Genomic DNA, 27,988 nt, shown 5'->3' on the forward strand with positions numbered 1-27,988 from the left:
ACCTCCTCTCTCTCTCTCTTCCGTTGACCCACCACCAAAACGAACCGTTTCATCAGCTTTCACTTCCTCAATTTTAGACTCGCTTCTAATCTCAGAACATAACCAAAAATACGAATCGAAACATTTACCGACTCAAAATTTTAATGGATAGTTAATGATTGTGGATTTCTGATTAGGGTTTCGGTTTGATGATGTTGATCAAGTTTCGTAGCCTTCATACTTGATCGTTGTAATTCATGTTAAAGGAGATTAAGAATTGAATTGTATTTGGATTTAGGAAGACACCAGTGAAGTAAAAGGATTAGTCTTTCATGAATTGGGGCTCTGAGATTTCAGTGAAATCCATTTAGTGTGAAAGAAAGGAAATCTAGCTTTTACTGTATGCAATACACTATGTTATCTTATAGAGATAAAGAAAATCTCTTCACCCAGATTTATTTGTTTTAAAATGTGAAATCTTTGTTTTTCTTATGGAACTTTTCAGTGTAGCTTCACAATTTAAGTCCGTTCTATGTAACGGGAAGGTTTTTTTTGGAGGGAGAAGTTTCCGGGTTATATTTGTTTCCATGATGAATTCGATTCATTTATGTTCCTCTTGAGGGAATGTGATGTTGTTCGTTGAGTCTCTAACAATATGGTTTCTGTAAAACACGAGACAGAAAGGAAGATGTTTGAGACTGATTGTTAAGCACACACTAGGGAAGCTATTGTGAATTGATATCCTTTGTTCTTTCATGTTAACAAAATTATTGGGATTAAGTATAATATGAACAAGAGGCAAGTTTATTAATACTAGAATTGCTCGAGTCAGAACAAACTGGAGTCGCAGACTTTTCCTTCTCTGATCATCTGTAAATTCACCAGATGCAAGTGAAGCTGACTGGAGCTAAAGCTCATGCATTGTTGATTTGATGTAAGTTAGAGCCAAATGTTGAGCATACTTAGTTCCTTCTTAAATGCTTGTTCCAGAGTTAAGTAGATTACGTATGTTTTTATGAACTTATATTTTTCTCTTTAGTTAGTTTGTGGAAATAGTAATATTTACTGTACATTGTGGATAGTTTTATGTCAGTGTAGGTGATGGAGGAACTATCAATGGCGGAATGGACAAATCCCGGACCAATTGATGGTTCGGTGCTTTATGATCAGGACAAGCATGTCTCCGCAGCTGTTTGGGATGGACAGGTGGTGTAGACCTTTAAATAAATTTTTTTATTCATTTACTGTTCTGTTTGTATTTACCTAAATGTTTTACCAATCGGATGGGCATAAAACTTACAGGAGCGTGGTGCACTTAGATGCCACGAACACACTTCAAAGCTTGATCAATGGACTCTGACGAAAACACAATTAGAGTTGGTAGAGAAGGCTGGATTTGGTTATTTAAGATTGATTCCTGCTATTAGTCTAGACAACCCACTCATTTCCGCATTAGTTGAAAGATGGAGGAGGGAAACAAACACTTTTCACCTGAATGTTGGAGAAATGACAGTAACCCTGAAGGATGTTGCACTATTGCTCGGACTATCAATTGATGGAGAACCTGTAATGGGTGTTACGTATACCACCTGTAACTCGGTTTGTGACAGATTTCTTGGAAAAACACCAGAGTCTAGTTATATTAGTGGTGGAATGGTAAAGCTAAGCTGGTTGAAAGAGTTCTTTTCGCGTTGTCCTGAAGATGCTCCACTTGAAGTGATTGAGTATCACACACGTGCCTACCTCTTATATCTTGTTGGAAGTACAATATTTTCCACTACCACTGGGAATAAAGTCCCTGTCATGTACCTTCCATTGTTTGAAGATTTTGACCAATGTGGGAAATATGCCTGGGGGGCAGCAGCCTTAGCATTCTTGTACAGGGCACTTGGCAATGCCTCTCTGAGATCTCAAAGTACAATTAGTGGTTGTCTGACACTTCTCCAGGTTATTTAGAGGCCTCCTCATTTTTTTTTATTTCTCATTTGCTAGCTATTTACTGTGTTGTTTCTTGTCTATGCTATTCTGATTGTAAGTATTTATTTTTATTTTTACAGTGCTGGAGTTACTTTTACCTGAATATTGGACGACCAAAGCTCAATCAAGATTCAGTACATGACCGTTTTCCTTTTGTGCTTTGCTGGAAAGGAAAACAAAGTGGGCCTACAACAAACCGAGATGTAGTTTTTTACCGTAAAGTTCTTGATTCCATGAAAGAATGCGATGTAAGTTTGTCTCCTTTTTCTTTTCTCTATTCATAATTTATATTATATATTTCCCATCATGTAGAGTAGAATCATAATACATTTGGTATGGTATTGACCAATAGGTGGAGTGGCGTCCTTATAGACATGTGGACAGTAGTGTTATCCCAAAAGAAATTTTGAGTACTCTGGGTCTAGCAAAGTCGAAAACAATGCTAATTTGCTTTGACAAGGCAGAAAGGCATCTCCCAGATCGTTGTCTAAGACAATTTGGCAACTCCCAGTCAATCCCACAGGACGTAGAGCGATGGGAGAGAAAAAGTCGCGGAGTTGATGGTGGAGTTGATTTGTCGGCAAAAATGGAGTCAGAGCTCAATGAATGGTTAGAGCGTCGATTTCATATTGTGGAACAGGATGATGATGCAGATGAAAGTGAGTACATGCAGTGGTACCTGAAAATTACACGTAAATTTGTTGGGAGGCCTATATCCCTCTCATCTGAGTTTCAAAGAACGGTAAGAGTAAGACTAATTATTATTATTCTTTTAGTTGTCAAGTGCGAAGATAAAGCAATCAGTATTCTTATATGGTTACATTTTAACTTTAGCAGAATGCTGGTTTGAGAGATATTGCGCACATAGCTGATACATTCTCGACAAAGGGTTTGGATCCTGAACAAGTTGAGTTAATATCGAGGATCAGGTATATTGCCCATGAATGTTTGAGGGACCAGATTGGTGGTCCATCCATGGTGTCACCCACCCCACAAAACGAACTTGGCAAAAGGATAAGAGGGAAGGAGAGGGTAAGAAGAAGAGGTGCAGGAAAACGTTTGCGGAAAAATCATCCATTACAATATCACACTGCTAGTGAAGATGATCAATCACCGTTTGCTGGTGCCACTGTTGTGGTTGATCGGTTACAATCATATCATGCACATAGAGAGGAAGATCATTTGCCGCTATATCCTGTTCAAAATGAGGTCACTGCTTTGCATATGATCAATGGGGATGATGACATTGGTTTTGATCAGTCGGAGCTGGTCCAGGTGACTGGTGAGGAATGCAACACTGAGCTAAGCCATGCAGTTGTGAAGGTCGATGAAACCCACCTCTTTGAAGCAACTGAAAAGATGATTGACTCACAAATTTGTAATGCAGTGAACGAGGTCAAAGACTTCCAAATTTCTGATTCAACTAAGGTTGATTCTCAGATTTGTAATGCAATGAGGGTAAATGATTCTCAACTCTGTAATGAACCGGAGGAGGTTATCAACTCACAGATTTGCAATGTAGATGAGGAGGTTGACAATTCACATGTTTGTGATGCAACACAGGAGGCTACTGACTCTCATCTATCCCCAGCATCTGAAAAGGTTGATGACTCCGAGCTTCCTGAACTTAACACTGATAGTGATAGACAAACAGCTAAATTGGAAACAGAGGTTCCAGAGTCTTCTCTTGAGATTCCTCAGGATATTGCAAACCAGAGTAACGACTATAGTGTTGTAGTATGAAGTACTGGTGCTATCATGAAATTTTTGCTGAGGTAATCATTCTACATGATTTAAAAGATGTTGACTAATATTGTTCACAATTGTATGTTCGATCATATTTTGAGTATGCTGGCCTTGCATAGTAGGTTCTTATTATTTGATTGCAAGATTAGCAATCACATACTCATCACTGTATATATGGCTGTCGATTATTTGGCTAGTTGACAATACGATGCTTTGTTTCCTTCTTGTTCAGTGTACTATATATGCTGCTTTGCAACATTTGAGATTTCATTGCATATGATCTACTTGTTAGATACTGGAAGTAGAGTCCTGAAGTTTAGTGTGTTTCCAGCCTAATGTTAAACTTTTATTTCTGGATGAGTGTTCTATCAATTAAGGTTTATCTAAATACATTATACCAAGAGTTTCATGCCATTGATTATGCTTGTGTCTGCATTTGTTTAGCTCGTTGCTAATCAACTAATCTTTCAACTATACTCCATATCTTATTTTGTACATAGGACATTTCCAAAACCCACTTCTCAGACTGCGTTTATAAATGGCTTGTTGCGAACTTTACAACCTATAGGAGACGAGAAACTCTAATAAGCTATGTGTCTTACCCCTCCTACTTGTACGAGGACAAACTTAGAAATTTGGATTCAGTTTGATGGACCTTTTTTTACCTGGGAAGCATATTCCTTAAGACAGATGGGAGAGTTTGGATGTGTGCCAAATTGATGTGTTCTTCAATAATTTAGGTACCTTACCTTGCTCGCCTATTTGAAAAAGCGGGTATCAACTTTGACGGCCATAATCCATGTTAGGTTTGAGCTGCTGTGTTCTGTTTTTTTAATCTCTGTCATGATTTTCTGTGAGGAACATCGGTAAAATTTAAGGTTTTTGTTTACTAAACTCAACATTTAGCACCTGAATTTGAGGTTGGGTGCAGACAAGAATCACAATAGTTTTTATGAGCGGTACAATTCCAATGTAACTATTGTGAAACACACACACATAATGCCAATAATGTACTAGTAAATCTAATCTGAGTGTCATTAACCCAACTAACAGATGATCCCCAATGATCAAAGGTTGAAGTATGAGAGTGAGGTGCTTTAGGATTTGAGAATTGAAAGAGCAAAAACATTTGTGCTTTTGAGTTTTGTTCAGCAGATGAGGAAGTGAAGTAATAAAGGGCTTTCCTCTGAGGTAGGAGAGGTAATTTTTTATTTTTTTCTTAATAATGTTTCTGTGATGTGTTGAACTTTATCAATAATGCAAGAACAAGAAAGTACTGAAACACAAAGCAAAGATTTGGTAATCTATAATTTTACAACTGCTCTGGTCTTTCCCAAGATGGGTAGGTACAGATCTTAGCAATGGGAAAGACTCGTATCTGTATTCTATATTATAACGAAGGGTACTTAACTTCCTTAACTTCACTATTGTACTGAATCAAATTCTAGGAATCATGTTAAGGACATCATTATTGTACTATTAACTTAATAATCATTCTGATAACCCATCTAGGTATTATAGGCTTAGTTGCTTAGTGTTGGTAATCTGCAATTATTTAGCTTGTAAAAGAAATATTTTGAATAGTAATGATCCCTCCAAATCCAAATTGGCCTTGGGAAAATGAAACATGCACCTTATTTTTCCCAACACTCAACTTTCTGCCTTGTTAGTTCTCTCAATCTCTTGACCCTACCTTAGCTTTCATATAATCAAACTTCTCACTCAAATGTCATGACCCCCCTCCTCCTCTTCTGATTATCACCACTCCACCTGTCGCCTCAATCACTTCCTTCACAGCTCTCTCTCAGATTCTCTCCCTCACTCAAACATAGAGGCACTCAATCATTTTCCACACTTAAGCTGATACCAGAGCAGAAAAAATGCTGCAACAGACCAAGCCTCCATACCTTGACACAATGTACTGTTCCTTCTCAAACTCCTTCCCTCTAGTTCTGCTTCTTCTGATCCTCCCACTCTCTTCTTCTATTCCTTCTGTCTCATACTCAAATGCACATCATTCTACCAACACCATCAATATGGTTCCATCTGAAGCAGAAACTCTGTTCACCATCATGGAGTCCATGTCCTCTGATCATACCTGGAGAGTCTCGTTTTCCCAACCATGTCAACCAGGCTCAACATGGCCCGGAATCGAGTGCAAACTAGGAACAGACAACCACCTACATGTCTCAAGGCTTGACTTTGGCAATCATCCGTATCCAAGTTGCAAGAGAACAGCTACATTTCCTTCACAAATTTCTGCCCTTCCACATCTTCAATCTGTGTTCTTCTTCAACTGCTTCACTCACACTAAGACCAGCTTCTCTGTTTCAAGAGCCTCCAATGCTTCTTCACTTGAACAGCTCAGTCTCCGATCGAATCCGGCACTAGTTGGTCCAATCCCACCTCAGATTTCATCTCTCAAGTCCCTTGAAATCCTTACATTGTCTCAAAACCGCCTCACCGGAAAAATCCCACTGGAGATTTTCAGGTTGAGCAGCTTAGTACACCTTGATTTGAGCTACAATATGCTGACAGGTAGTATTCCAGTCCAACTAGGCAGTCTCAGAAACCTTCAAGGCCTTGATTTGAGCTACAATATGCTCACTGGGTCGATCCCAAACACAATAGGGGAACTGGGGCTGCTTCAGAAAGTTGACTTCAGCTCAAATTTGCTCACTGGGGGCATTCCTGATGGAATTGAGAAGCTCACTTTATTGAACTTCCTGGCTTTGAGCAACAACAAATTGCATGGACCATTCCCAAAAGGTTTGGAGAAACTGCAAAGTTTGCAGTACTTAATTTTAGATGCTAATCCAATGAACACAACTCTGCCATTGGACCTTGGTAAGTTGGTGAAACTTCAAGAACTCAGGCTTGCTGATTCTGGCTACTCAGGCACTATACCAGAAAGCTTCTCACAGCTCAAGAACTTGAGCACTTTGTCATTGCAGAACAACCGTCTAACCGGTGAAATTCCTCTTAGATTTGGCAGTCTCTCACGCATTTACCACTTGAATCTTAGTAGGAACATGCTGAGTGGTGTTGTGCCTTTCAATTCAAGTTTCTTAAGTAGGCTGGGAAGGAACTTGGATCTTAGTGGAAACCCAAGTCTCTGTTTGAGTCCCTCTGAAGCATATAGCTTGAAGATTGGAGTTAATGTTTGTGGAACCAATAGCAATGGTTCTGCTATCCTGCCATTGAAGAACTCTCAAGCTTCATCTGGGCTCTCTAAACCATTCTTTCTCTTTACACCAGCTTTATGTGTTCTGGGATTGTATCAGATATTGTTTCTAGTGTAATATTCTTAATCTTACAGTATACAATTGTACTCCAGCCTAGTTTCTTAATGATTATGTAGCAGGTCTCTGTAGAAGTTTTAAATATGTAGATTGTAAGAATTTCATGGGTTCCTGAGAGCCTGGGACTCTGAGTATGGTATGATCAGTTGCCAAGTTTAGAAGAAATGTAAGGTTTCTCTGCTATACTAGTTTCCATTTTTAGCAGAGCCCTATTTGCTATAGATCATTGGGTCTAGTGAAAATGCATTTGGATTGTAACCTGTCTGCTACATTTCTTCAAAATCAAGCCATGTGCTCTAGTCATAATTCATAAAGCCGATCATGTTGTGGTTCAAAAACTTTATATCAAGAAGGTAAAATACTTGGGTTGCATTTGGATCTAGAATGATGAAGTTAAATTTGAGCCTCTGGTTCAAATTTTTGCATCAAATGCTGAAAGACCCTGTTGTATGGCTGTGCAAATATTACCATACTAATTTTGGTGCTTCTGATTTTGACACTTAACTGAGTGGTTTCTATTGGCATGCAAGAGAAAGCATCACCTGACACTAATTTCTGCGGAACATGTGTTGCTGTCTTTATATTGCATCTTATATGTCACAGACTCACAAGACTAATGTTGATTCTGATGAAGGTTTTTAATAGAGTTGATGGGAGTTGGGACCAGAGTGATGGTTTTTCTAATTTGGAAGGTAGAAAAATCAGTCTGAAACGTCAATTTTACCCAAATTTACACTTGAACGAGTAACAAGCTTGTACATTATCACATTCACAATTTCAAATCTCTAAGCTTAAAAACAAACTCAAACAAAGTGAAAAAGAAACCACAATGGTGGGGTAAGTGAGGACAACGCCTTGTGGAGCTTGATGAAACAGCAGCACCAGAGAGGACTGATATCAAGGACATATGAACATTGTTATAGAGCTGGATGCCATATTCCCTTTTTTACAAATTGAAAACAATTCACTGTTTACTAAACAGTGTTTTTCGTACACAATTACTGCTTTCTTATTTGTTGTCCCTCTCAAAATGACCTACTTACCCCATTGCATTTTGAATCTGAATTAGCCAACCCTATATATGATCATATACCCCATCTTGCTCATGAATGTTAATGTCTTGCAACAACTTCAACCTTCATGCTTCAAAGTCCCACATAGGGTCCTCACATCTTTGTCTAATAGCACTGCTCAATTCACCCATACCCCATTCATTGCTAGGGTTAGCCTTCACCATTGTCTTGTTGTCTTCTTCTGTAAATGTTGAATTGTCTATTATTATGTTATAGCTACGATTCATAATCTTATAATACGTACAATATATTAGACTATACGTCCATACCTAACATTTGATTCTAAGATACGTCGTAATTTGACAACACACCATACATGACTAATGTAGTCGATATATTTTCCATGTATATTATAGGCAACATAGCTTTGATGACGGTGAATTTTCATGAAAACATTAAGTGAAGGCCCATCATAAACTAATGGGGAGAAGAATCAATACCTATTTCCAATTTTGGGAAACAGTTCAAACAAGTAGAATCCAAAAACCTTCACACGCCCTCGAACCCTTTCCCTTCTCGAATGCCATAAATGTGACCACCATCGGTATTTCATGCTTCCATCCATGAATAATCACTGCCGTAAGCCTGGAAGCCTCATCACTGTGTCTCCCAATTCTGGCAAATATATATGAAGAAGAAAGAAGAAGACCCTTCTGCGAATACTGGGTTTGGTTTATGCAGATGTACGTGGGGGTGGGGTAAAGAAAACGAAAACCCTAGATAGGGTTTTGAGCTGATAGATATAACTGTGTCTGTGTGTGTCACTTTCTTTGTGGAGCCAAAGTTTCACGTGGATAAGCAGTAGTGTGTTCGAAGTACCAGGTTTTACACTACAATGGTTTTCTTCTGGTTTTTTCTTTTCTTTTCTTTGAATCTGGAAATAGTTATCTCTGTACTACTCCTTTTCCCTTTCTCCTACTTTGAGAAGGGAGCTAGATACTTGCAACTAAGATTCAACAATGTAATGTTCAATCATGCAAGTGCGAGGGGCGTGCGCCTTTATGAACACAACACATCATCTCAGGGGCCATTTTTGATCGATCTTTCATGAATTCGAATATAACCACAGCAATCTCTAGATCTCTTTATAAATATATATGTCCTGGAGCCTGGAGGGGACAACACAGAGAGGTGGCCGGTGATATTATTATTGCAGTCAGTATGCAACTATTTTTACATAGTACGTACTAGTGCTTCGCAATTATTCAAATAAATTCACCTATGTATTGAAGGATTTTCTTCCTAGCTACAAAGTGCATTATTTGATATAGTCTCAAAATTGTTGACAAATATTATTGAACTTGTTTATATACATATAAAACCTTAAGAAATGTTCGTCTTCATGTCGAACTATGATTGTTATATAAAGGTAAGCACCAAAAAGAGAGCTTAGTCTATATATAACTGTGGATATAAGAGTTGTAATGTTATGTAAGACATGCACTCATCCCTTTCTTCAGTTCTTGTGCTTTGTTTTCTTATGGTAATTAAGCATTTTCAAGCTGGACTACTACTACTATAAGCTGAGAGTTCAAGCCTGGCCTCCCTTTGATTTCCCACATTCATTTTCTTCTGATGTCTTCTATACAGTGGCGGAGGCAGAGGCCGCGGAGCTAGGATTTAAAATTAAGAGGGGTTGAGGTTTAGTATAACATGATTTACTGTTATCATATCATGAAAAAGAAAATGTTAATGTATGATCAATGAATTATAAGTAAGTAGGTAATAGTATGTTGTTTTAATTATCTCCTATGTTTTAATGTTGGCCAATAATTTCTTCCTAAACTATTAGTTTTCTGTTTATGAACGAGAAATGAGCAGATTTTCTAACCTAGGGGGTTCCAATGTAGTTAAATGAGCTGATTTTCTTCTATTTCTTTAATGGCTTAGTAATTATGTTAGACTGTTAGGAAAAAAAGTGTTGGGGGGGGGGCCTTCACATCTCATCTCATGATAGCTCCGCCCCTGCTTGGATACCTGATCATATAAAAGAACTATTTGATCTCTTGTCTTCTATACCTGATCATATAAAAGAACTATTTGTTTGTTCCAGACCTTTCTTGCCTGCGTGATTGTACTAGAATACTTCGCCATTTTGGCAAACTTAATAACGAATCTGATGAAGATCCTAATAAAAAAGCTAAACACTATATCCAAATTAATTCTAATATCTTTCAGATCAATTTCTTAAACGTGATTTGATGAAACTTTTTCCGGCCTACGGTTGGACGTGCACCTAATCTCTGTTGATAGTTGTGTGAATCTCTTATGTAATTAGGTCTACGTTTGAGGGCATCAATTTCGGTCTAGTATGGTAGTAAGATCCCACTCGTCTTTCTTCTTCAACAAAAGTATAAGTACGAGGATTTGAGTTCAACATTTTTCCATATCATTGGCTCTTGATCGAAGGAAAGCTTGAAACAAGATATTGAATTTCTAGGTTTGCCTATGATAACTCTTGTTTCCTTTGTAACAACGATAACGAAAACTATCTTTTAGTTTCACTAAACAAGTTTGGAATCTTTCTATTGTTTTCTCTAATTGGTTTAAAGAACTGTTATTTCAGTCTCAAGTCTCAAGTAACTTGACAGCTTGTGACTATAATTCGAGATGTCAATGAAGGACAAATTTCGACACCCTCTAATTCATTTGAAAAGCTTTAGTTGGCTTTTTGAGGCTAAGACATAGACATTGTGATTAAAGCTAAGGAGAAGGGATTTATCAAAATTAAGGTCAAGAGATTTCAAATTTGTGAGCCATATAATAAAAAGACAAATCGAACCAACTTAATGATTGATCAAACTAATTCAAGACATCAGAGTTTTAGTTACTATTTTTGATTCCACTGCTTTTAACCATATTTTCCGGGAAGCTAACGTGATGGCAAACCTTATTCATGTTTAACATTTTCCTTGTCTCAAAAAGAAAAAAAAACACAACGAAAAATACAGACCCGAATGCAGATCCGATTCGTTTGTGAACCCAAACCCAAACCGTTAGTAAAACCTCTCTCTCTTCGCTCTGTTTGCTGTCACAAGAAAACTTCACACACATGGCCATGACTTGGAAGCTCCTGAAGCAACTCCGACCACTGCCCACCGCCACCGCCTCTTCCATCCTCCACCGTCCTCGATTCCTCAACTTGCACAATGCCACGCGGCTCTTCTCCGACGCGCCTCCTCCTCTGCCTCCTCCCTCCGTAGAGCCTCCGTCGATTCCACCGCCTCAAAACCCTCACTCTCCCTCGCCGTCGTCGCTCAACCAGACGGAACTCGCTAAGTTCGCCGCCATTGCCGGAACCTGGTGAGATTAACTTCCTTCAATTCCTGCATTTTAGCTCTGATTTTTAGATCAAATTCAGTTACGAAATCAAATTCTAAATTGTGTGATGGTTTCTATATGAGAAAGGTGGGATTCAGAAGGACCATTCAAACCATTGCATGCGCTGAATCCTACAAGGCTCGCCTTCATTCGCTCCACGCTGTGTCGCCATTTCAGGTCAAAGTTCATTTCTTTTCTGCTCTAGTTTTGAGTTTAGTGGTTATAAAGAACTTTAATTTGAAGCATTCATGAGAAGTTAATAAGAAAGGGATGGTTTTCGGTGTTCCTTAGTTTCGTGTGTGTTTTCGATTTCAGGAGGGATCCCTTATCTGCTAGGCCATTTGAAGGGCTTAAGTTTATTGATGTTGGCTGTGGTGGTGGAATTCTTTCTGAGGTATTATTATACATCATCTTGTGTTCCGCTTCAATGCAGATGCCTAGTTTCGGATTAGTCATTTAGGCATTTTGGCAATGGTGATCAAATGGTGTTGTCTGGCTGAAGTTGTCTATGATAGACACATTGTTCTCCATGACATTGGTCGAATTACTTGCATTGTTTTCACGGCATATGAACCACTATGTTTGATTACAATTAATCTACTTGCATTTTGTATGCCCATCATGTGTCATTTTTTTGGTTGGATCAAAACCAGCTTGGATCAGCTGCTTTAGTTATGTTATACTGTAACTGAAACTGATAGTTTAGCTGAAATGTATTTGGTCAAGGGGTGATGTTGCTCTTCAATCTCTTTCAGCCTTTAGCACGGATGGGAGCTTCTGTAACAGGAGTTGATGCTGTTGAGAAAAATATCAAGATAGCTCGCCTTCATGCTGTATGACCATTCTCTTGAACCATAACTCTTACTTTTATGGTTTGAGTAATTCTGGTGTTCAAGTGACTTTTTTGTATACATTAGGATATTTCTAAACATTAGTCATTCACACAGGACTTGGATCCGGTGACCTCAAGCATTGAATATCATTGCACAACAGCTGGTACATCTTAATCTAGTTCATAGTCTGTTTAGTAAAGTTTCTGGTTATGTCAATTCTAGTGTGCATACGATTGTACTTAATCTCTTGCAAATCTGGTATAGTAGTGAGTAATATCCAACCAATAACCACAAAATATATTTTTCTGTTTGACATGTACTATAATGTAACTGCTATTATGATTCTTTGTGGTGTCCGGTTTGGTATCAAATTTTATTTATGGTGGTAAAAGTTCAAAACCCATTGCTAGGCAAATACATAACCTGATTTGGTGATTGTATTTCCTATCAAGTAGTAAGTAATCTTAGTTCCAGTACCTTTTCTTTTCTTAAACTCAAGGCTTGTGCTTTCCAATCATGCACAGAAAAACTAGTTGAGGAGCAGAGGAGTTTCGATGCTGTGTTTGCTTTAGAGGTATGTTCTTGCATGTACACTCAATTAGGTATTGTGTTCAAATTATCTTGGATTTGTATCCAATTTGTGTGCATATTGATTATTCCATAGGTTATTGAGCATGTGGCTAATCCTGCTGAGTTCTGCAAATCTCTGTCTGCCTTGACTGTTCCCGATGGAGCTACTTTGATTTCAACTATTAACCGTTCTATGAGAGCATATGCTACTGCAATTATTGCTGCCGAGTATATCCTCCACTGGGTATCTATCTATTCCTTTTCTTGTGCTGAAGTTGATTAACCATACAACATCTTTGGTTTCCTTCAAATTGGTCTTGCTTCATGTTGTGTTCTAGTCTTAAATGTAGTCCTCGATTGTTTGTAACTTTCCTGATCATCTTTTTTGTTACGTTCAGGTATTACAATCTCATTACTTTGCTATCATAAATACTTGTGTACTTAGTTATGATAGAGATTCCCATAAAAGAGTGATATGTGGTTTTATTAGTTGGTGATCCTCATATATAGCGTATTCTCCTTCTCAATAATATCTATAATCTATGATTCATCCATGCAAGTATTGTGTTCCGGATTTATGCAAGGATATTAAGAAAGCCCATTCTGTTTTGTCCTATATAGAAAATAAACTCGAAGAATACATTTTGACCCTTTTGCATGGAAGTCATTCAAAAGTAATGCCTATTTCACTGTGAGTTTCTAACATATGCGAAAAAGAACTTCAAAATATGTTATGAATGAAATAATATTCACTTTTAAGTCTAGCTTGGGTTAGGTTTGCAAGTAAAACATGTAAAGCTATAAGATGTTCTATATGAATGATGGACTCTTCCTGTATAGACAAGCATTCTCTAAATCTCTGGTTATAGGTTTTAACTTGAAGATGACATTTTTTTGACTTGATCTGAATTGATTCTTTGCAGCTTCCTAAAGGTACACATCAATGGTCCAGTTTCCTTACTCCTGAAGAACTAATCCTGATCCTGGAGCGTGCTTCTATTTCGGTAAGCCAAACCAACCCCTTTACTGCTGCCTCTGTTAATTCCTGCTACATGCATAGCTACATTTACCTCTACACATTTGATAAATCTGTATTGCTGTTTTGTTGGTTTTGTCCAGGTCCAAGAGATGGCTGGATTTGCATACAACCCTTTGACAGGAAGATGGTCTTTATCCGATGATATTAGTGTAAACTTTATCGCTTATGCTACCAAAACAGAAACATCCACTTCATAAATACAACAAACTCTCGTCCATTTTGTTCGAATGAAAACTCTTCCCTTCACATTATCTTTGAAGATCCTTAACCTAATGAGCAAGAAAGCCAATTGTATACAAATCTTGTCATACTGAACAATGTGCAGCTGCTATCACCCCATCCCATTACATAACTTGCAAATCAGATTATCGTTTTCATTTGGAGTGAATCTCTGGGACTTGAACCCTAGACATGAACGCCGTTGCGGCACCCCCATCAAATTTGTTCACAAGTAAAGTCTCAGTTCGTTTGATTTCGCAGCTAAATATAGCAGGTGGTTAACGTGGATCGAAAAATTTCTTGGAAAGTGAAGGCATCAAGATTCAAGATAACCTTTTATTATTGTCAAGAAAAAAGATAATCTTTTTATTATACTACGTGGATAATATTATCCAGTTTCTTTTTGAGCTTCCCGAGAAGAACAAGTTGCCGCGTCACCGTGGGCCCACTGATCCATCTTATTTTCGCGCTACAATGGTCGATGGCACGTTTTAACCATCACAAATGTCCAGATTGGTAAAAATTGCAACGGTGAAAAAAGAAATTGCAACGGTAAAAAGATAAAACGTATAAAACAAAAAAGAAAAATCTTGGTGTCACTGATCTGATCTTCCGTAACATCCTGGACGAAGAAGTGTAGAAGAAACGTCTCTTCTCCTCTCTTTATAAGCTTCCTCAACATTTCAATTTGATTATTAGAAATTCGAAGATGTCAGCTGAATTTCCGGTAAGAGCTCGCGGCCGCTTGGCCGTGCTCACGGCCCATCTCGCCGCCGCCACCATCGCCGAGCCCACGGAGCTCGAGCCGCAGTGCTTGTCGGCCGCGGTCCCACCTCCGGGCAATCTCTGCGGCGGTTTGACCATCGTTGACGAGAGGACCGGTAAGCGGTACCAGGTCCAAGTCTCCGAACAAGGAACCATCAAAGCCACTGATCTCAAAAAGGTAACATTTTTTTTTGTTTGGTGTAGACTGTAGAGTTTCTAATTTGGGTGCGGAATTGAATTGGATTGACTAAGATTTGGTTGTTGGGATGTACAGATTACGACGGGGAAGAATGATAAGGGGCTGAAGCTGTATGATCCGGGTTATCTGAACACGGCGCCGGTTCGATCTTCGATTTGCTATATTGATGGAGATGAGGGGATTCTTAGGTACAGAGGCTACCCAATTGAGGAATTGGCTGAGAGTAGTACCTTTCTAGAAGTTGCATATCTCCTCAGTGAGTACTAGTCTCTCTGTTTATAGTAACTATGCTTGAAATTCGATAGAGATATCTCTTTGCTTAACTGTGAATTCTTTTTGTGCAGTGTATGGGAATTTGCCTACTCAAAGCCAGTTAGCGGATTGGGAATTTGCTGTTTCTCAGCATTCAGCTGTACCACAGGGGATTTTGGTGAGTGTCTTTAGTTGTTCTTATAGAAATTCATCGACTATATGAACTTTTTGCTGTGAAGAACAAATTATGTTTAGTGTGTTATATCAGTCATTATGCATAGAATCAACTTTGTAACTGCCTGAGAAAGTGTTGGTTTTTTCATTTTGTAGGATATTATACAAGCAATACCTCATGATGCACATCCAATGGGTGTACTTGTCAGCGCAATGAGTGCTCTTTCTGTTTTTCATCCTGATGCCAATCCTGCCCTCAGAGTAAGTTTTTATAGTATTATTGGTTCCTGAGAATATTCTGTTTGTGAGTGGAAGTGATATATCGAACCATGACTTTGTCCTGCTGGGTGATGTTTTTAAGTTTCTGTTGTGGCAAGTTACCCAATTTGTAGATTTACGGATGTCACCCATCACCTCATTAATAAAAATGTACATCGAGTTATTGATGTTTCTCAAGCATTTTAGTTACATGGTCCATATTACATAATGGAGCACATGGTATTCTTGTGAGTGACTTTTCCAAGTTTCAGTTGCAGCAATTTGATCCTTGTAGATTTAGGGATGTTACGTCATTAAAAAGAAAAAGAAAAAAAGAATGATATCAAATGTGCAGATTTTTTGCATGCATTTTGGGGGCAATGTTAATTAAATAAAGGTGACAATTTGAATATTCTGTTATATCTGATTATGTGTTTTTTGTCAATATAGGGGCAAGACCTTTATCAGTCGAAACAAGTCAGAGACAAACAAATTGCACGGATTCTTGGGAAGGTTTGTCTGTTCTATTTTGATATGTTGTTGTTGTTGTTGTTGTTGCTGGCTTAGAAAATATGGCTACCATAATCCCAGCTGCCATGATTAGTTTCTGCAACTTATGTAGCCTTAAGTACCTATGTGAAATGCTGCATGGCTGTACTTCTGAGTCTCTGTTAGTGATTAGGAATCTGTCATATAAACTCATATTAAAGTGAAGTTATTTGCAGGCACCAACTATTGCAGCAGCAGCTTATTTGAGATTGGCAGGAAGGCCCGCAGTTCTACCATCTAACAACCTTTCTTATTCCGAGAACTTCTTATACATGCTAGACTCCTTGTAAGATAACACAGAAGTACCTTGTTTTTGTCGTCTTGTGTCTTTTTAGACAGTTTGTTTATTGTTTTTCCTCTCTCCAGATATTTTCTGTAGTTGAGTAGAATAGGCTATTTTTAATCTATGTGGTTTAGGTGAAAGCTACTTTTGGAATGTGAAAATTGGGTCCTTCTCCAGTCCAATTGAAATCGTCTTTTGACAAACTTGCAGGGGCAATAGAGCTTACAAACCAAATCCTCGACTTGCCCGAGTACTGGACATTCTCTTCATACTCCATGCCGAACATGAGATGAATTGCTCAACAGCTGCTGCTCGTCATCTGGCATCAAGGTATGAATCTCAGACTTTGAACAAAATAGGACTTCAGAAAATGCAACCAGAATGAAGAGATATTCTTTTATAACACGGCTGGCATTGTATTTGTAGTGGTGTGGATGTTTACACTGCCCTTGCTGGAGCTGTTGGAGCTCTATATGGTCCCCTTCATGGTGGAGCAAATGAGGTGATCGATTATATATTTTGTTTTTATGAGCAATGTTTTCTTGCTTCAAAACAGAAATTCTAAGTCAAATCAATTGGAAGATTGGAATGTACAAGTTAATGTGATGTGTACTCTTCTATTCATCATTGTGATTTGCAAATAGTATTTATCTTGTTCTTGCCTTGATTTGTGCAGGCTGTGCTTAAGATGCTAAGTGAAATTGGATCTGTTGAGAACATTCCAGAGTTCATTGAGGGCGTGAAGAGCAGGTATATATGCTTACACTTAACTGGTTTAGTAACTGGTAAAACGACCTTGTGTGGAAATTTTGTTTAAGTTTTATTGTTAAACGTTGATCCCTATTTATCCAGGAAGCGAAAGATGTCAGGTTTTGGGCATCGTGTATACAAGAACTATGATCCTAGAGCAAAGGTCATAAGAAAGCTGGCAGATGAAGTATTCTCCATTGTTGGAAGGGATCCACTAATTGAGGTACTTTTCTGATCTCCATGTTAAATCTCCTCCAAGAAAGGAAGAGAGAAAGGGAGAGATCAACTGCAGTTATTGTAATCCTGTTAGGCTTTTGGTACTCTTTGTGAATTATATTGAATATACACCGTAAAGTCCTTGAGTGCTTATGTCATTTGCAGGTAGCTGTTGCTTTGGAGAAAGCTGCACTATCTGATGAGTATTTTGTTAAGAGAAAGCTGTATCCAAATGTTGATTTCTACTCTGGGTTGATATATAGGTACTTTTCCTTGTATTATAATATGGAAGTTGGTGGGTGTTCCTGTTTGTAACTGGTGAGAAAGTATTGACATCTTGGTAAACAGGGCAATGGGATTTCCAACGGAGTTCTTCCCAGTTTTGTTTGCAATCCCTCGAATGGCTGGTTACTTGTCACACTGGAGAGAATCCCTGGATGATCCTGATACGAAGATTATGAGGCCTGCACAGGTTTGTTCAATTTTGAGTTCAGGCATCTTGAACATTGTTCCTCCTTTTTTCCACCGTTTCTTGTAATTGATTTCTAGGTCTTAAACTCTTAATCATTAGCTGCTTTCCTGCTTGTATGATTTGTCTGCTATGTTTCTGTCTTTCTGGTCATGCTGTTTCTGAGATTTTCCTTTCTCTTATTCAGGTATATGTTGGGGCGTGGCTGCGGCACTATATGCCACTGAAAGAACGGATAGTAAGCAGTGATGGAGACAAACTGTCTCAAGTTTCTGTTTCAAACGCCTCTAAGCGTCGTTTGTCTGGATCTGGAGTTTAGGTCTTCAGTTATCCCATGTAGAACATCACAGGAAGAAAATAAATTTCATGATAACTTGTGCCTTCTGCCAAAGCAGAATCGCCGAGGCGCTTAGGTTAAGTTTGGTTTAGCTTAAATAAGCAGACCTTGGTGTCTATATATGTATTCTTGAAACTTGTTGAAATTCTTGCCACTCTCATTTGCTGTTGTATCATAGTTCTGTTCTCAGCTCTAATACCTCTCAAATGAGTTTCTAGTTCTGCCTTGCTGGCTTATAATAGATATCATGCTCCAATTTATGTTGTGTTTGTGGGGATAGTACTCCAATCATCTTTATGTTAATCAATAATCATGGAATCATGCTCTAGTTATTAGTAATTGAAGAATCATGGTCTTGCAGGCACAGCTATAATCAATCACGTTGGCACCTAAAGAAAGATGGATTAAACTATGAATGCATTATTGGACATTCTGTCACATGTTTATGTGAAATTGTAAATAAATAAAAACCGACGTGAAACCCATACCCGAGTAGCCAAAACGACCCGACCCAATTGAACCTAAAACCCTAGCGTAAACTATATATAGCGGACTCCTTGAACCCCCTCGGCCCCTCGTCTTGTCTCTCCCAAGAGAAATTGCTCTTTTGACACCGCGCATCCCTGTCTCCTGTAATTCTCTTTTCTTTGTTTGGTGTTATGTTTCCTCTGCTATCATTTTCTTTAGCTTCAGATTTAATCATCACGCTGTAGATTTCTCATTGTTTCTGTCAAATCATAGTTCAGATTTATTGATTTATTGTTTTGGTTTTCGGATCGAGTTTGGTGTTTAACTCGAGTCTCTTTTGTGTAATCAGAGAAATAAGAAAAGATGGTGCAATATAATTTCAAGAGGATGACTGTTGTCCCCAGTGGGAAGGACTTGATTGATATTATCCTGTCTCGTACCCAGCGGCAGACCCCAACTGTAGTCCACAAGGGTTATGACATTAATCGCCTGCGTCAGTTTTATATGCGCAAGGTGAAATACACCCAGACTAATTTTCATGACAAGCTCTCTGCTATCATTGATGAATTTCCTAGGCTGGATGACATCCACCCTTTCTATGGCGATCTCCTAAATGTTCTCTACAACAAGGACCATTACAAGCTCGCGCTCGGTCAGATCAACACTGCCAGGAACCTTATTTCCAAGATTGCTAACGATTATGTCAAGTTGCTCAAGTATGGCGATTCGCTTTACCGATGCAAGAGTCTCAAGCGTGCTGCGCTTGGCCGTATGCAAACGGTTATAAGGAGGATTGGCCCTAGTTTAGCTTATCTGGAAGATATCAGGCAACACATGGCAAGGCTTCCTTCAATTGACCCAAACAGCCGGACGATATTGATTTGCGGCTATCCAAATGTTGGAAAGAGTTCATTCATCAACAAGATCACTAGGGCCGATGTTGATGTCCAGCCTTATGCTAATACTACTAGGTCACTATTTGTGGGGCATACAGATTACAAGTTCTTGAGGTACCAGGTTATTGATACACCTGGGATTTTGGACCGGCCATTTGAAGACCGTAACATCATTGAGATGTGCTGCATCACAGCATTGGCACATTTGAGAGCTGCTGTTTTGTTCTTCTTGGACATATCAGGTTCTTGCGGTTATACCATTGCCCAACAAGCTGCCCTTTTTCACAGCATTAAGCCTCTCTTCATGAACAAGCCATTGATTATTGTCTGCAACAAGACTGACTTGCAGCCATTGGAGGGCATTTCCGAGGAAGACATGAAGTTGGTTACAGAGATGAAATCTGAAGCTATGAAGACTGTGATTGGTCAAGAAGGCGATGCGCTCTTGACCATGAGCACCTTGACCGAGGACGGGGTTATTTCTGTAAAGAATGCAGCTTGTGAGAGGTTATTGAATCAGAGAGTTGAGCTGAAGATGAAATCTAAAAAGATGAATGATTGTTTAAATCGTTTTCATGTTGCGATGCCAAAACCACGTGATCACAAGGAGAGGCCTGTATGTATACCTCAGGCTGTTTTAGAAGCCCGGGCTAAGCAAGCAGCAGAGAAGGAAAAGAGACCTACTGAGAAGGATTTGGAGAATGAAAATGGTGGTGCAGGTGTATACTCTGCAAGTTTGAAGAAGAATTATATCCTAGCTCATGACGAGTGGAAAGAGGATATCATGCCTGAAATTCTTGACGGGCACAACGTCTTTGACTTTGTTGATCCTGATATTTTAATCAAGCTTGAGGAGTTAAAACAGGAAGAAGGAATCAGGCAGGCTGAGGTGGATGATGATGTTGAAATGAGTGGAACTGAGTTGAGTCCAGAAGAGTCGAAGAAATTGGCTGAGATAAGGGAAAAGAAAAGACTGCTGATTCAACAACATAGAATCAAGAAAAGTACAGCGGAGAGTCGACCAACAGTGCCTAGGAAATTTGACAAGGACAGGGAGTTCACATCAAGGAGAATTGGGAGGCAGCTGTCAGCGTTGGGAATTGATCCTAGTATGGCAATTAACCGCGCCCGCAGCACATCTGTTTCTATGAGGGGCCGAAAGAGAGAGAGATCAGTTGATGACAAGGGTATTAATGAAGATGGTGCTGATCATATGGATGTGGATACAGTCAAGAAGAAGTTGCGCTCGATGTCTAGACCTCGTTCAAGGTCTAGATCAAGGCTCCCTACTGATGTTGTCCGTGGTGATGGCTTTAAGGACTCTGATCAAAAGTCTAAAGCACTACACAAGGCCCGGAAATCTGTGAAGAACAGAAACAAGAATGCTAGACGTGGAGAGGCAGATAGAGTTGTTCCCAATTTGAAACCAAAACATTTGTTCTCTGGTAAACGCTCAAATGGAAAGACACAAAGGCGCTAAGTATTTCAGGTACGTTATATGATCATCGCTTTTCTTTGTCAAACAAATCAATTACGTTGTTACACTCTGTTTGTTCATACTAATACATATGAAATACCTGAACTAGCTCTAATCTAAGAATGTGAAGAGATTGTACCATGTTTAATTTTATTGATTCTGATATTTACTAATTAGTATGACCAGCTTCAAGTTTTTTTTGTTTTCCCTAAAGGAAATGTCCAGAGAGTCGGATTCGTAACTTAGCTGCTGATTGAATTGATGTTCTTTTAAGGGTATTGATTTTCATATAATGATTCCTGATTATGCGTGTCTTTTCTAATTGCAGGAATGTCTTGCAAAGAATGTGGAATTATGCTTTGTTGGAGAAGGACTTTGTTGTTTCATTTCCTGTTTGATAGAATGCAAGAATGCGAGATGGTGAAATTATTACTACTGTTTTTTTATTCACCCTTCACCCTTTAGTGTGTAATTTGAATTCCGTTTTTACAATTTGGAGTAATTGTTGTTTGTTTTTATTTATATGAAATGGAGTTGCCTCTGTTCACAAAACATTCATCAAGTGTTAAAAAAAACAAAGAAAGAAAATAAATTATGAATGGAAAGAAATAGATGTAATTTAGAGCAGGAATGGAGACAGAGAGTTGCGTTGGGAGTGACAAGGTCGGACTAAATGGAGCTTCTGCTGTGTGAGTATGCAGAAGTGGACAAAGCCTAGACATGGTGCAATTAAGCTAAATATAGATGGAGCTATCAATGTGAGGGAAGGGAACTTTGGTACAGGGCTGTGTGCAGAAATAAAGTTGGTGATTGTGTGGGTATACTAGCAGTCCCAGGCTGTGGTTTAGTCAGTCCATATACATGTGAGTTGCTGGCGTTGGTAAATGGTCTCTACTTTTGTGTTTAGTCCGGCTTTTCACAGGTGGAGATTGAAAGTGATGCAAAAAATGTGTTTAAAGCGCTGGATGCAACTGAAGAAGATCTTAGTGCAGATGGAGGCTTGGTGGAGGAAGCATAAGTTCTTATCAGTCATATTCAGTTCTGTTATTGGAGATATGTTCCTCGAGATTGCAATAAGGCAGCCTATTGCGTAGCTAAAATGGCGTTGTCAGTTCCATTTCCTACTTACTGGTGGTTACAAGTGCCGGTTTGGCTTAGTTCTGTTATAGTCGCTGATGCGAGTTCTTGAGTTTTGAATCTTGGAGTGTGGTACTCTTCCTTTGGTGGGTTTAATGAGGCCACTATATACTCCTTTAACTTTGCTCTGGTTGTAATCTTTGCTCTAGCTGAGTGAATACATGCAGTCAAAAGGTTTTGAATCTTCTTGAGATTCTTGCCACTCTCATTTGGTGTTATATTATAGTTCTGTTCTCAGCTCTGTAATACCTCAAATGAATATTTAGTTCTACCTTGCTGGTTTATAATAGATACTTCATTTTGTGGTGTTTGTTTGTGGGCGAGTACTCCAATCATCTTATGTGATTAAGTTAACCAATAACCATTGGGATCATGCTATTGTCATCAGTACTTAAAAGACAAAATTCATCACTACTTAAGGACAAACTTATTTCCTATTTACTAACCTAATATAATCTCAACTTGAAGAATCATATATGGTGTTGCAGACACACTATTATCAATCACGTTGGCACTTCAAGAAGATCGGTTAAATTATGAATGCATGATTGAACATTGATGTGTTATCCAAATCATTTCATGTGACATATTCCTCCGATCTTTCAACCTCTTTGCTTTTAAGATGACAAGTGAAGATGAATTCTTAACATCTCTTTTATTTTCAAGAAATAAAACAAACGAATACAAGTAGGTTTTACATTCTTAATGTGGACTAATTCTACAGTTTTCAGTTGATTAAAGAATCGTTGGACTAATAGTCTAATACTCTCGGCTTTCTATGATTAGTCTTTCTGTTCAACATATATATGATACATTTTCATTTGTCCCAACTTCATGTCAGATGATTTTGAATCATTGCATTTTCTTCAAAACATTTAATTTATTTGTTTATTTTAACGGTAGCTAATTAAAGCGGGAGAGAGCCACGTAGGCACCGGAAGCGGGTCTCTTCAATAACCCGAACCCGATTCACAACACAAACCAATTTGTATCACGGAAGCTTCGTTTCGACAAGATCAAATTTCACATTCGTTTTTAGATTCAAAACTCTTGGCCACCGCTCTCTCGCTCTCACTCACTCACCGCCGGCGAGTTTCCGGTCCGGAGAAGACCTCTCCGCTCCCCCTTACTATCACTGAACCCGATCACACCAGGTTCAATTTCTGATCTGTATTTTCTCACTCCGGTTTGGATCAACAATTTCGTTTGCTGAATCTGTTCCCTGAAAGAAGCCTTTATGTTTGATTGTGTCTGTTTGATGAGACAAGTATTGAATGGAGTGAAAACTAGAATTGGGGATTGTGAAAAAGAAACTAATTTGAATCTGATCTGAGCTTTTTTAGTTTTACACGGAGCTCTATTGGGCGTAGTTGATTACGGATTAGGTTAAGTTGATTTTTTTGCAAATGCGGTGAAACTTTGTTTGATTTCATGAGATGATCAAATGCTGGTTCTGTATTTCTAGGTTGGAATTGGATTTGTGAAATATGGCAAGGTTCATGAATGTGTTCTGGTTGATGAGGAATTGAAAGATACTGTTTTGGGGATCTTGTGATAAAGAGTTGCTGCATAATTCGGTATATGTTTATTTCGAGTTTAGAGAGCTTTCTATCGGAATTTTTCTGTTAAAAAACGAGTTAGTGTTGGTGCTTGTATTTGTTATACATGGGATGTACTGATAGGCAACAAAGTGTTGAGAATTTTACGGCTGTTATGGGGTGGATATGAACGAATTATCTTTTAGAATGTCAAAACTCTTGTGTTTCAAAAGTTTCACTTCATTATTTAATTATGGTAAGTTGGTCCAATTGGATTAGAAACTGAAGTGATTTGTGTTGCTGTCTATACTTCCAGCGTTATGAGCTATACATATGCTGATTTTCTTTTCCTTGTGTTTCCTTACATTTGGCTTTGGCTAATTGAAGTTTTGTTCTTTTGGATACTGATACTGATTACATTCATTCTGATTTTAGGTCTTTAAAACATGTCGGGGCAAAGCCAGCGTTTGAATGTGGTTCCTACTGTTACAATGCTTGGGATTATGAAAGCTCGTCTTATTGGGGCGACTAGAGGTCATGCTCTCCTCAAGAAGAAGAGTGATGCTCTAACTGTTCAGTTTCGTGCCATTCTTAAAAAGATTGTGTCTACCAAAGAATCAATGGGTGATATTATGAAAACCTCTTCCTTTGCTCTTACTGAAGCCAAGTATGTTGCTGGTGAGAACATCAAACACATTGTTCTCGAGAATGTCAACACTGCCTCTCTTAAAGTTCGATCAAAGCAAGAGAATGTTGCTGGTGTAAAGCTCCCAAAATTTGAGTACTTTACTGAAGGTGAGACCAAGAATGATCTCACTGGATTGGCCAGAGGTGGACAACAGGTTCAACTGTGCAAGGCTGCTTATGTGAAAGCAATTGAGGTTCTTGTGGAGCTTGCTTCACTTCAAACATCATTTTTAACACTTGATGAAGCAATCAAGAGCACAAATCGCAGGGTCAATGCTCTGGAGAATGTGGTGAAGCCTAGGTTGGAGAATACGATAACTTATATCAAGGGAGAGTTGGATGAGCTGGAAAGGGAGGACTTCTTCAGGTTAAAGAAGATACAGGGATTTAAGAAGAGGGAAATTGAGAGACAGATGGCAGCTGCTAAGAACTTCTCGGAAGAACAGGCTGCAGAAGTTTTGTCTTTAAAGAAGGGTATTTCACTAAATTCAGCTCAGAATTTGTTGTCTGGAGGTATGGGAAAGGACGAGGATATCATTTTCTGATCGGGATGCTAGCTTTAAATGTTGCTTCTTAGAATGTGTGATTCGGGCTGTGCTTCTCATTGTTAAGAGGTAAGTTTCTATTATTATTTAGCTGGACAGTCTTTCATGTACCAAATAAAAGCTCCATCTCCCTAATGTATGTTTCTATTTATTGTGTATTATTTGTCACTAAACTTACATCAGTGCGAGGTTTTGATTTTGTTGCCTGGAAGGTCTTTGGTTTGTTTACATATACCTCTTTGCTGCTTTGCATGTGAAGTTGTTTATACGTTTTAGGTAGATATGGTTTGCTATACAATGTGGAGGAGGCTCGACATTGTATAGATCATTCAAAACCAAAGAACAAAATGAATTTTGTGTTTCTGTGGAGAGCATGAGAGGATATGAACTTAAGTTGTTGTACTCACAGATCCCCAGCCTCTTTTCCTGTTACTTCGATTACCAAGATCCATGAGTTGTGCTCATATTCTTTACTTACTTTTTCTGTTGATCCCTTTGCTAAAGTTACTGAGGTGATTCAAGATTCCAAATTACATCATGCAACCACCCAGCTAGCTTGAGTTGTATACTTATTACAAGCAAGACATAAATCAGCACCATATGAATAAATCAGCACCATATCAAGCCCCAAAATGAACTTAATTACAATTTAGTATTTACACACATAGTTGAGAGTTTAAATATTCACACATGTTCCGAAAACAGATGAGGGAAATATCACACAAGTCACTTTATCAGAATGACTTGAAAGACATTAGTGGTTGTACATCTAATGATGAACCAGTGTCCAAATGTGACCCTGTTGATGTGGAAACAACATCCCAAGCCTCGACAATTTCCGTCTGGGGACATTCAACCTCTGTAATCTGTTCGACATCAGAAGATTTATTTGATGACGTTAGAATTCCCTCCAACTCAACTGCTATTTCTTTCATAGTAGGGCGCTTCTTTCCCTTCATATTCAAGCAACGTTTTGCAAGACTAGCAACCGCCAATATCTCTTCTTTCTTAGCTCCCTTCATAACTTCATCATCAAGAATATCAAACAAGCTATTCTCCTCCATGGAAACAATGAAATGTGTTGCTAGGCTTGTCCCATCTTGTCTCCCTTCCTGTGACCTTGCTACAGAGACTGGTTTTTTTCCAGTCAAGAGCTCCGCAAGGACTACTCCAAAGCTATAAACGTCGCTTTTATCTGTGAACTGGCTAGATTGGAAGTACTCAGGGTCCAGATAACCAAATGTCCCGTTTACATGTGTCATGGTAAGGTGGGTTTGGTCAATGGAAACCGATCTTGATGTCCCGAAATCTGCAACTTTTGCTCTGTGCTTCTCATCCAAGAGTATGTTTGAAGACTTAATGTCTCGATGGTAAATGGGCATTGAAGCAGATGAATGCAAGTAGGAAAGGGCTCCAGCAACTTCGACACCAACTCGTAATCGCATTTCCCAAGTGAGAGGAAAATCCTCATCACGACTGTGAATGTATTGAGAGAGGGTGCCATTGGGTAGGAATTCATAAACCAATAGGGGGACTTCACTCTCTAAACAACATCCCAAGAGTTTAACTACATTCCTGTGGTTAATCTGTGAAAGAATGACAATTTCATTAATGAATTGACTCACTTCTCCTCCCTCTACTATTTTCGACTTCTTGACAGCAACAATTCTTCCATCTGTCAACATTCCTTTATAAACTGTACCTTGGCCTCCTTCACCGAGAATTCTGTCTGCATTAAACCGGCATGTGGCTTTCTCTAACTCCTTTGCATCGAACAGCTTAATCTTCTCAACATTGACTTCACCAGAAGACAATAGTTTCTCCAACAACAAACCACCATTCTGTGTATAGAACTTTTGCTTGCGCTTTTTGTTTTTCCTTTTCTTCATGACTTTGTGCAAGTACCACGCGCCAGTGATTACAAAAACCAGTCCAAAAACACTACAGAGAACTGAATTCTAGTATAATTTAGTAACTTAATAAAGAAGCTAATAAGCTTTTTATTTTTAATTTTTTGTATAGAGCATTTTCAACAGCTCCCTCAAAATTTCTCTAAAATGGGAAAACAAAAGCCAAAATCTCCAAAAATATTCCGGTATTTATTACATCAATAAAACATGCTACATCATTATTAATTATGATAAAAAAAATTATATATTTTCTTGTAACAATAAAATACTCAATAAAATATTATATATATGCAAACTTCTCGTTGGAACATTGCTGCAATTTTGGGGAAGGAGTGCTTCTCTTTCTTCTCCATCCCCAATTTGGAGAATGAGATGGAGAAGCTGTTGGACCACAAAACATCCCAATATTTCTCAAAATTGATAAAATCAAGAAAATAGGAAACTGTTGGAGATGCTAACCAAATTGTCTTATTCAACAAATTAGGATTTACAAATGCATAGTCATTGATCATACCTATAATGGCTAGCTTAATCGGCTGCAATGGCCGAGATTGTGGGTTGTATCTGTAGCACACATAGCTTCCAAGGATATTGGAACAATTGGCCGAACCGCATATGTTGGGGCGTCGTGGATCTTCGCATTCATTGATATTGAAGATATATTGGCCTCCATGAGTTGATGGAGTTCAAAGATTTCGAAAATAGTGACAAAGAGAAGATATTGAAGTTTCCTATTCGGAAGGTCTCTTGCCATATAGGTTGGGATTTCCTTCTATATTTCTCATCTTTTATATGGATAGTTCTAGATATATTTGGAATGTATTTTCAAATATATTTTCAGTTTATTAGGATATAGGCTGTTTAAGGTTAGTTCCTTTTCTATACAATTTAGATTTAGAAAGTTGTTATGGCATTGAGGTGATTCGGATCTAGATGGAAAAGAGGGCAGCTAGGTTCGGCTGCAAGGGTTTGGTTTATATATATACATATATATATATATATATATATCTCTAGGTACG

The 27,988-nt window shown here is 38.5% G+C and overlaps 7 protein-coding genes across 7 annotated transcripts in view; 6 read left to right on the forward strand and 1 right to left on the reverse strand.

The window, feature by feature from the left end:
* The window catches only part of LOC101308486 (serine/threonine-protein phosphatase 7 long form homolog), a 3,930-nt gene extending 164 nt beyond the window's left edge, over nt 1-3,766 (forward strand). Inside the window, exons 2-7 of the mRNA XM_004304449.1 lie at nt 865-913; nt 1,062-1,185; nt 1,282-1,926; nt 2,037-2,204; nt 2,309-2,698; nt 2,794-3,766. Of these exons, the coding sequence (XP_004304497.1) occupies nt 1,081-1,185; nt 1,282-1,926; nt 2,037-2,204; nt 2,309-2,698; nt 2,794-3,699 (2,214 nt within the window). The 5' untranslated portion in view covers nt 865-913; nt 1,062-1,080 and the 3' untranslated portion in view covers nt 3,700-3,766. The remainder of the gene's footprint in view (nt 1-864; nt 914-1,061; nt 1,186-1,281; nt 1,927-2,036; nt 2,205-2,308; nt 2,699-2,793) is intronic.
* A 1,816-nt stretch (nt 3,767-5,582) lies between these two features.
* Nucleotides 5,583-7,256, forward strand: LOC101299409 (protein TOO MANY MOUTHS-like). Its single transcript, XM_004306234.1, has one exon. It carries the CDS (start codon nt 5,583-5,585, stop codon nt 7,002-7,004), a length of 1,422 nt encoding a protein of 473 aa, XP_004306282.1. The 3' UTR covers nt 7,005-7,256.
* Nucleotides 7,257-11,113: 3,857 nt separating this feature from the next.
* LOC101308783 (hexaprenyldihydroxybenzoate methyltransferase, mitochondrial-like) lies at nt 11,114-14,137 on the forward strand. The gene is made up of 9 exons (XM_004304450.1): nt 11,114-11,380; nt 11,486-11,575; nt 11,714-11,792; nt 12,154-12,231; nt 12,346-12,394; nt 12,756-12,805; nt 12,896-13,045; nt 13,725-13,805; nt 13,921-14,137. Exons 1-9 carry the CDS (start codon nt 11,130-11,132, stop codon nt 14,035-14,037), a joined length of 945 nt encoding a protein of 314 aa, XP_004304498.1. The 5' UTR covers nt 11,114-11,129; the 3' UTR covers nt 14,038-14,137.
* Nucleotides 14,138-14,768: 631 nt separating this feature from the next.
* LOC101299699 (citrate synthase, glyoxysomal-like) lies at nt 14,769-18,576 on the forward strand. The gene is made up of 13 exons (XM_004306235.1): nt 14,769-15,002; nt 15,099-15,279; nt 15,368-15,453; nt 15,606-15,710; nt 16,158-16,220; nt 16,433-16,542; nt 16,750-16,869; nt 16,966-17,041; nt 17,216-17,289; nt 17,392-17,512; nt 17,671-17,768; nt 17,854-17,977; nt 18,162-18,576. The coding sequence occupies exons 1-13, from the start codon at nt 14,769-14,771 to the stop codon at nt 18,291-18,293; spliced, it is 1,524 nt and encodes a 507-aa protein (XP_004306283.1). The 3' UTR covers nt 18,294-18,576.
* Nucleotides 18,577-19,118: 542 nt separating this feature from the next.
* Nucleotides 19,119-21,539, forward strand: LOC101309072 (nucleolar GTP-binding protein 1-like). Its single transcript, XM_004304451.1, has 2 exons — nt 19,119-21,164; nt 21,481-21,539. Exon 1 carries the CDS (start codon nt 19,143-19,145, stop codon nt 21,153-21,155), a length of 2,013 nt encoding a protein of 670 aa, XP_004304499.1. The 5' UTR covers nt 19,119-19,142; the 3' UTR covers nt 21,156-21,164; nt 21,481-21,539.
* Nucleotides 21,540-23,246: 1,707 nt separating this feature from the next.
* Nucleotides 23,247-25,264, forward strand: LOC101309369 (V-type proton ATPase subunit D-like). Its single transcript, XM_004304452.1, has 2 exons — nt 23,247-23,443; nt 24,263-25,264. Exon 2 carries the CDS (start codon nt 24,274-24,276, stop codon nt 25,057-25,059), a length of 786 nt encoding a protein of 261 aa, XP_004304500.1. The 5' UTR covers nt 23,247-23,443; nt 24,263-24,273; the 3' UTR covers nt 25,060-25,264.
* A 529-nt stretch (nt 25,265-25,793) lies between these two features.
* Nucleotides 25,794-27,988, reverse strand: part of LOC101299987 (wall-associated receptor kinase-like 10-like) — an 8,205-nt gene continuing 6,010 nt past the window's right edge. The window contains exon 4 of the mRNA XM_004306236.1: nt 25,794-27,017. Coding sequence (XP_004306284.1) covers nt 25,794-27,017 — 1,224 coding nt within the window. The remainder of the gene's footprint in view (nt 27,018-27,988) is intronic.

This window comes from Fragaria vesca, linkage group LG6, assembly GCF_000184155.1.
Source record: "Fragaria vesca subsp. vesca linkage group LG6, FraVesHawaii_1.0, whole genome shotgun sequence".
NCBI classification, from domain to species: domain Eukaryota; kingdom Viridiplantae; phylum Streptophyta; class Magnoliopsida; order Rosales; family Rosaceae; genus Fragaria; species Fragaria vesca.

What these genes read in the sequence shown, in the direction of transcription:
- LOC101299409 (XM_004306234.1), top strand. Translation starts at nt 5,583, where the DNA reads ATGCTGCAACAGACCAAGCCTCCATACCTTGACACAATGTACTGTTCC.
- LOC101308783 (XM_004304450.1), top strand. Translation starts at nt 11,130, where the DNA reads ATGGCCATGACTTGGAAGCTCCTGAAGCAACTCCGACCACTGCCCACC. An exon ending in GTGGTGGAATTCTTTCTGAG is followed by an intron (nt 11,793 to 12,153) that starts GTATTATTATAC and finishes AATCTCTTTCAG; the next exon opens with CCTTTAGCACGGATGGGAGC. An exon ending in CCGAGTATATCCTCCACTGG is followed by an intron (nt 13,046 to 13,724) that starts GTATCTATCTAT and finishes GATTCTTTGCAG; the next exon opens with CTTCCTAAAGGTACACATCA.
- LOC101299699 (XM_004306235.1), top strand. Translation starts at nt 14,769, where the DNA reads ATGTCAGCTGAATTTCCGGTAAGAGCTCGCGGCCGCTTGGCCGTGCTC. An exon ending in GCTCGTCATCTGGCATCAAG is followed by an intron (nt 16,870 to 16,965) that starts GTATGAATCTCA and finishes TTGTATTTGTAG; the next exon opens with TGGTGTGGATGTTTACACTG. An exon ending in GAAGGGATCCACTAATTGAG is followed by an intron (nt 17,513 to 17,670) that starts GTACTTTTCTGA and finishes TGTCATTTGCAG; the next exon opens with GTAGCTGTTGCTTTGGAGAA.
- LOC101309072 (XM_004304451.1), top strand. Translation starts at nt 19,143, where the DNA reads ATGGTGCAATATAATTTCAAGAGGATGACTGTTGTCCCCAGTGGGAAG.
- LOC101309369 (XM_004304452.1), top strand. Translation starts at nt 24,274, where the DNA reads ATGTCGGGGCAAAGCCAGCGTTTGAATGTGGTTCCTACTGTTACAATG.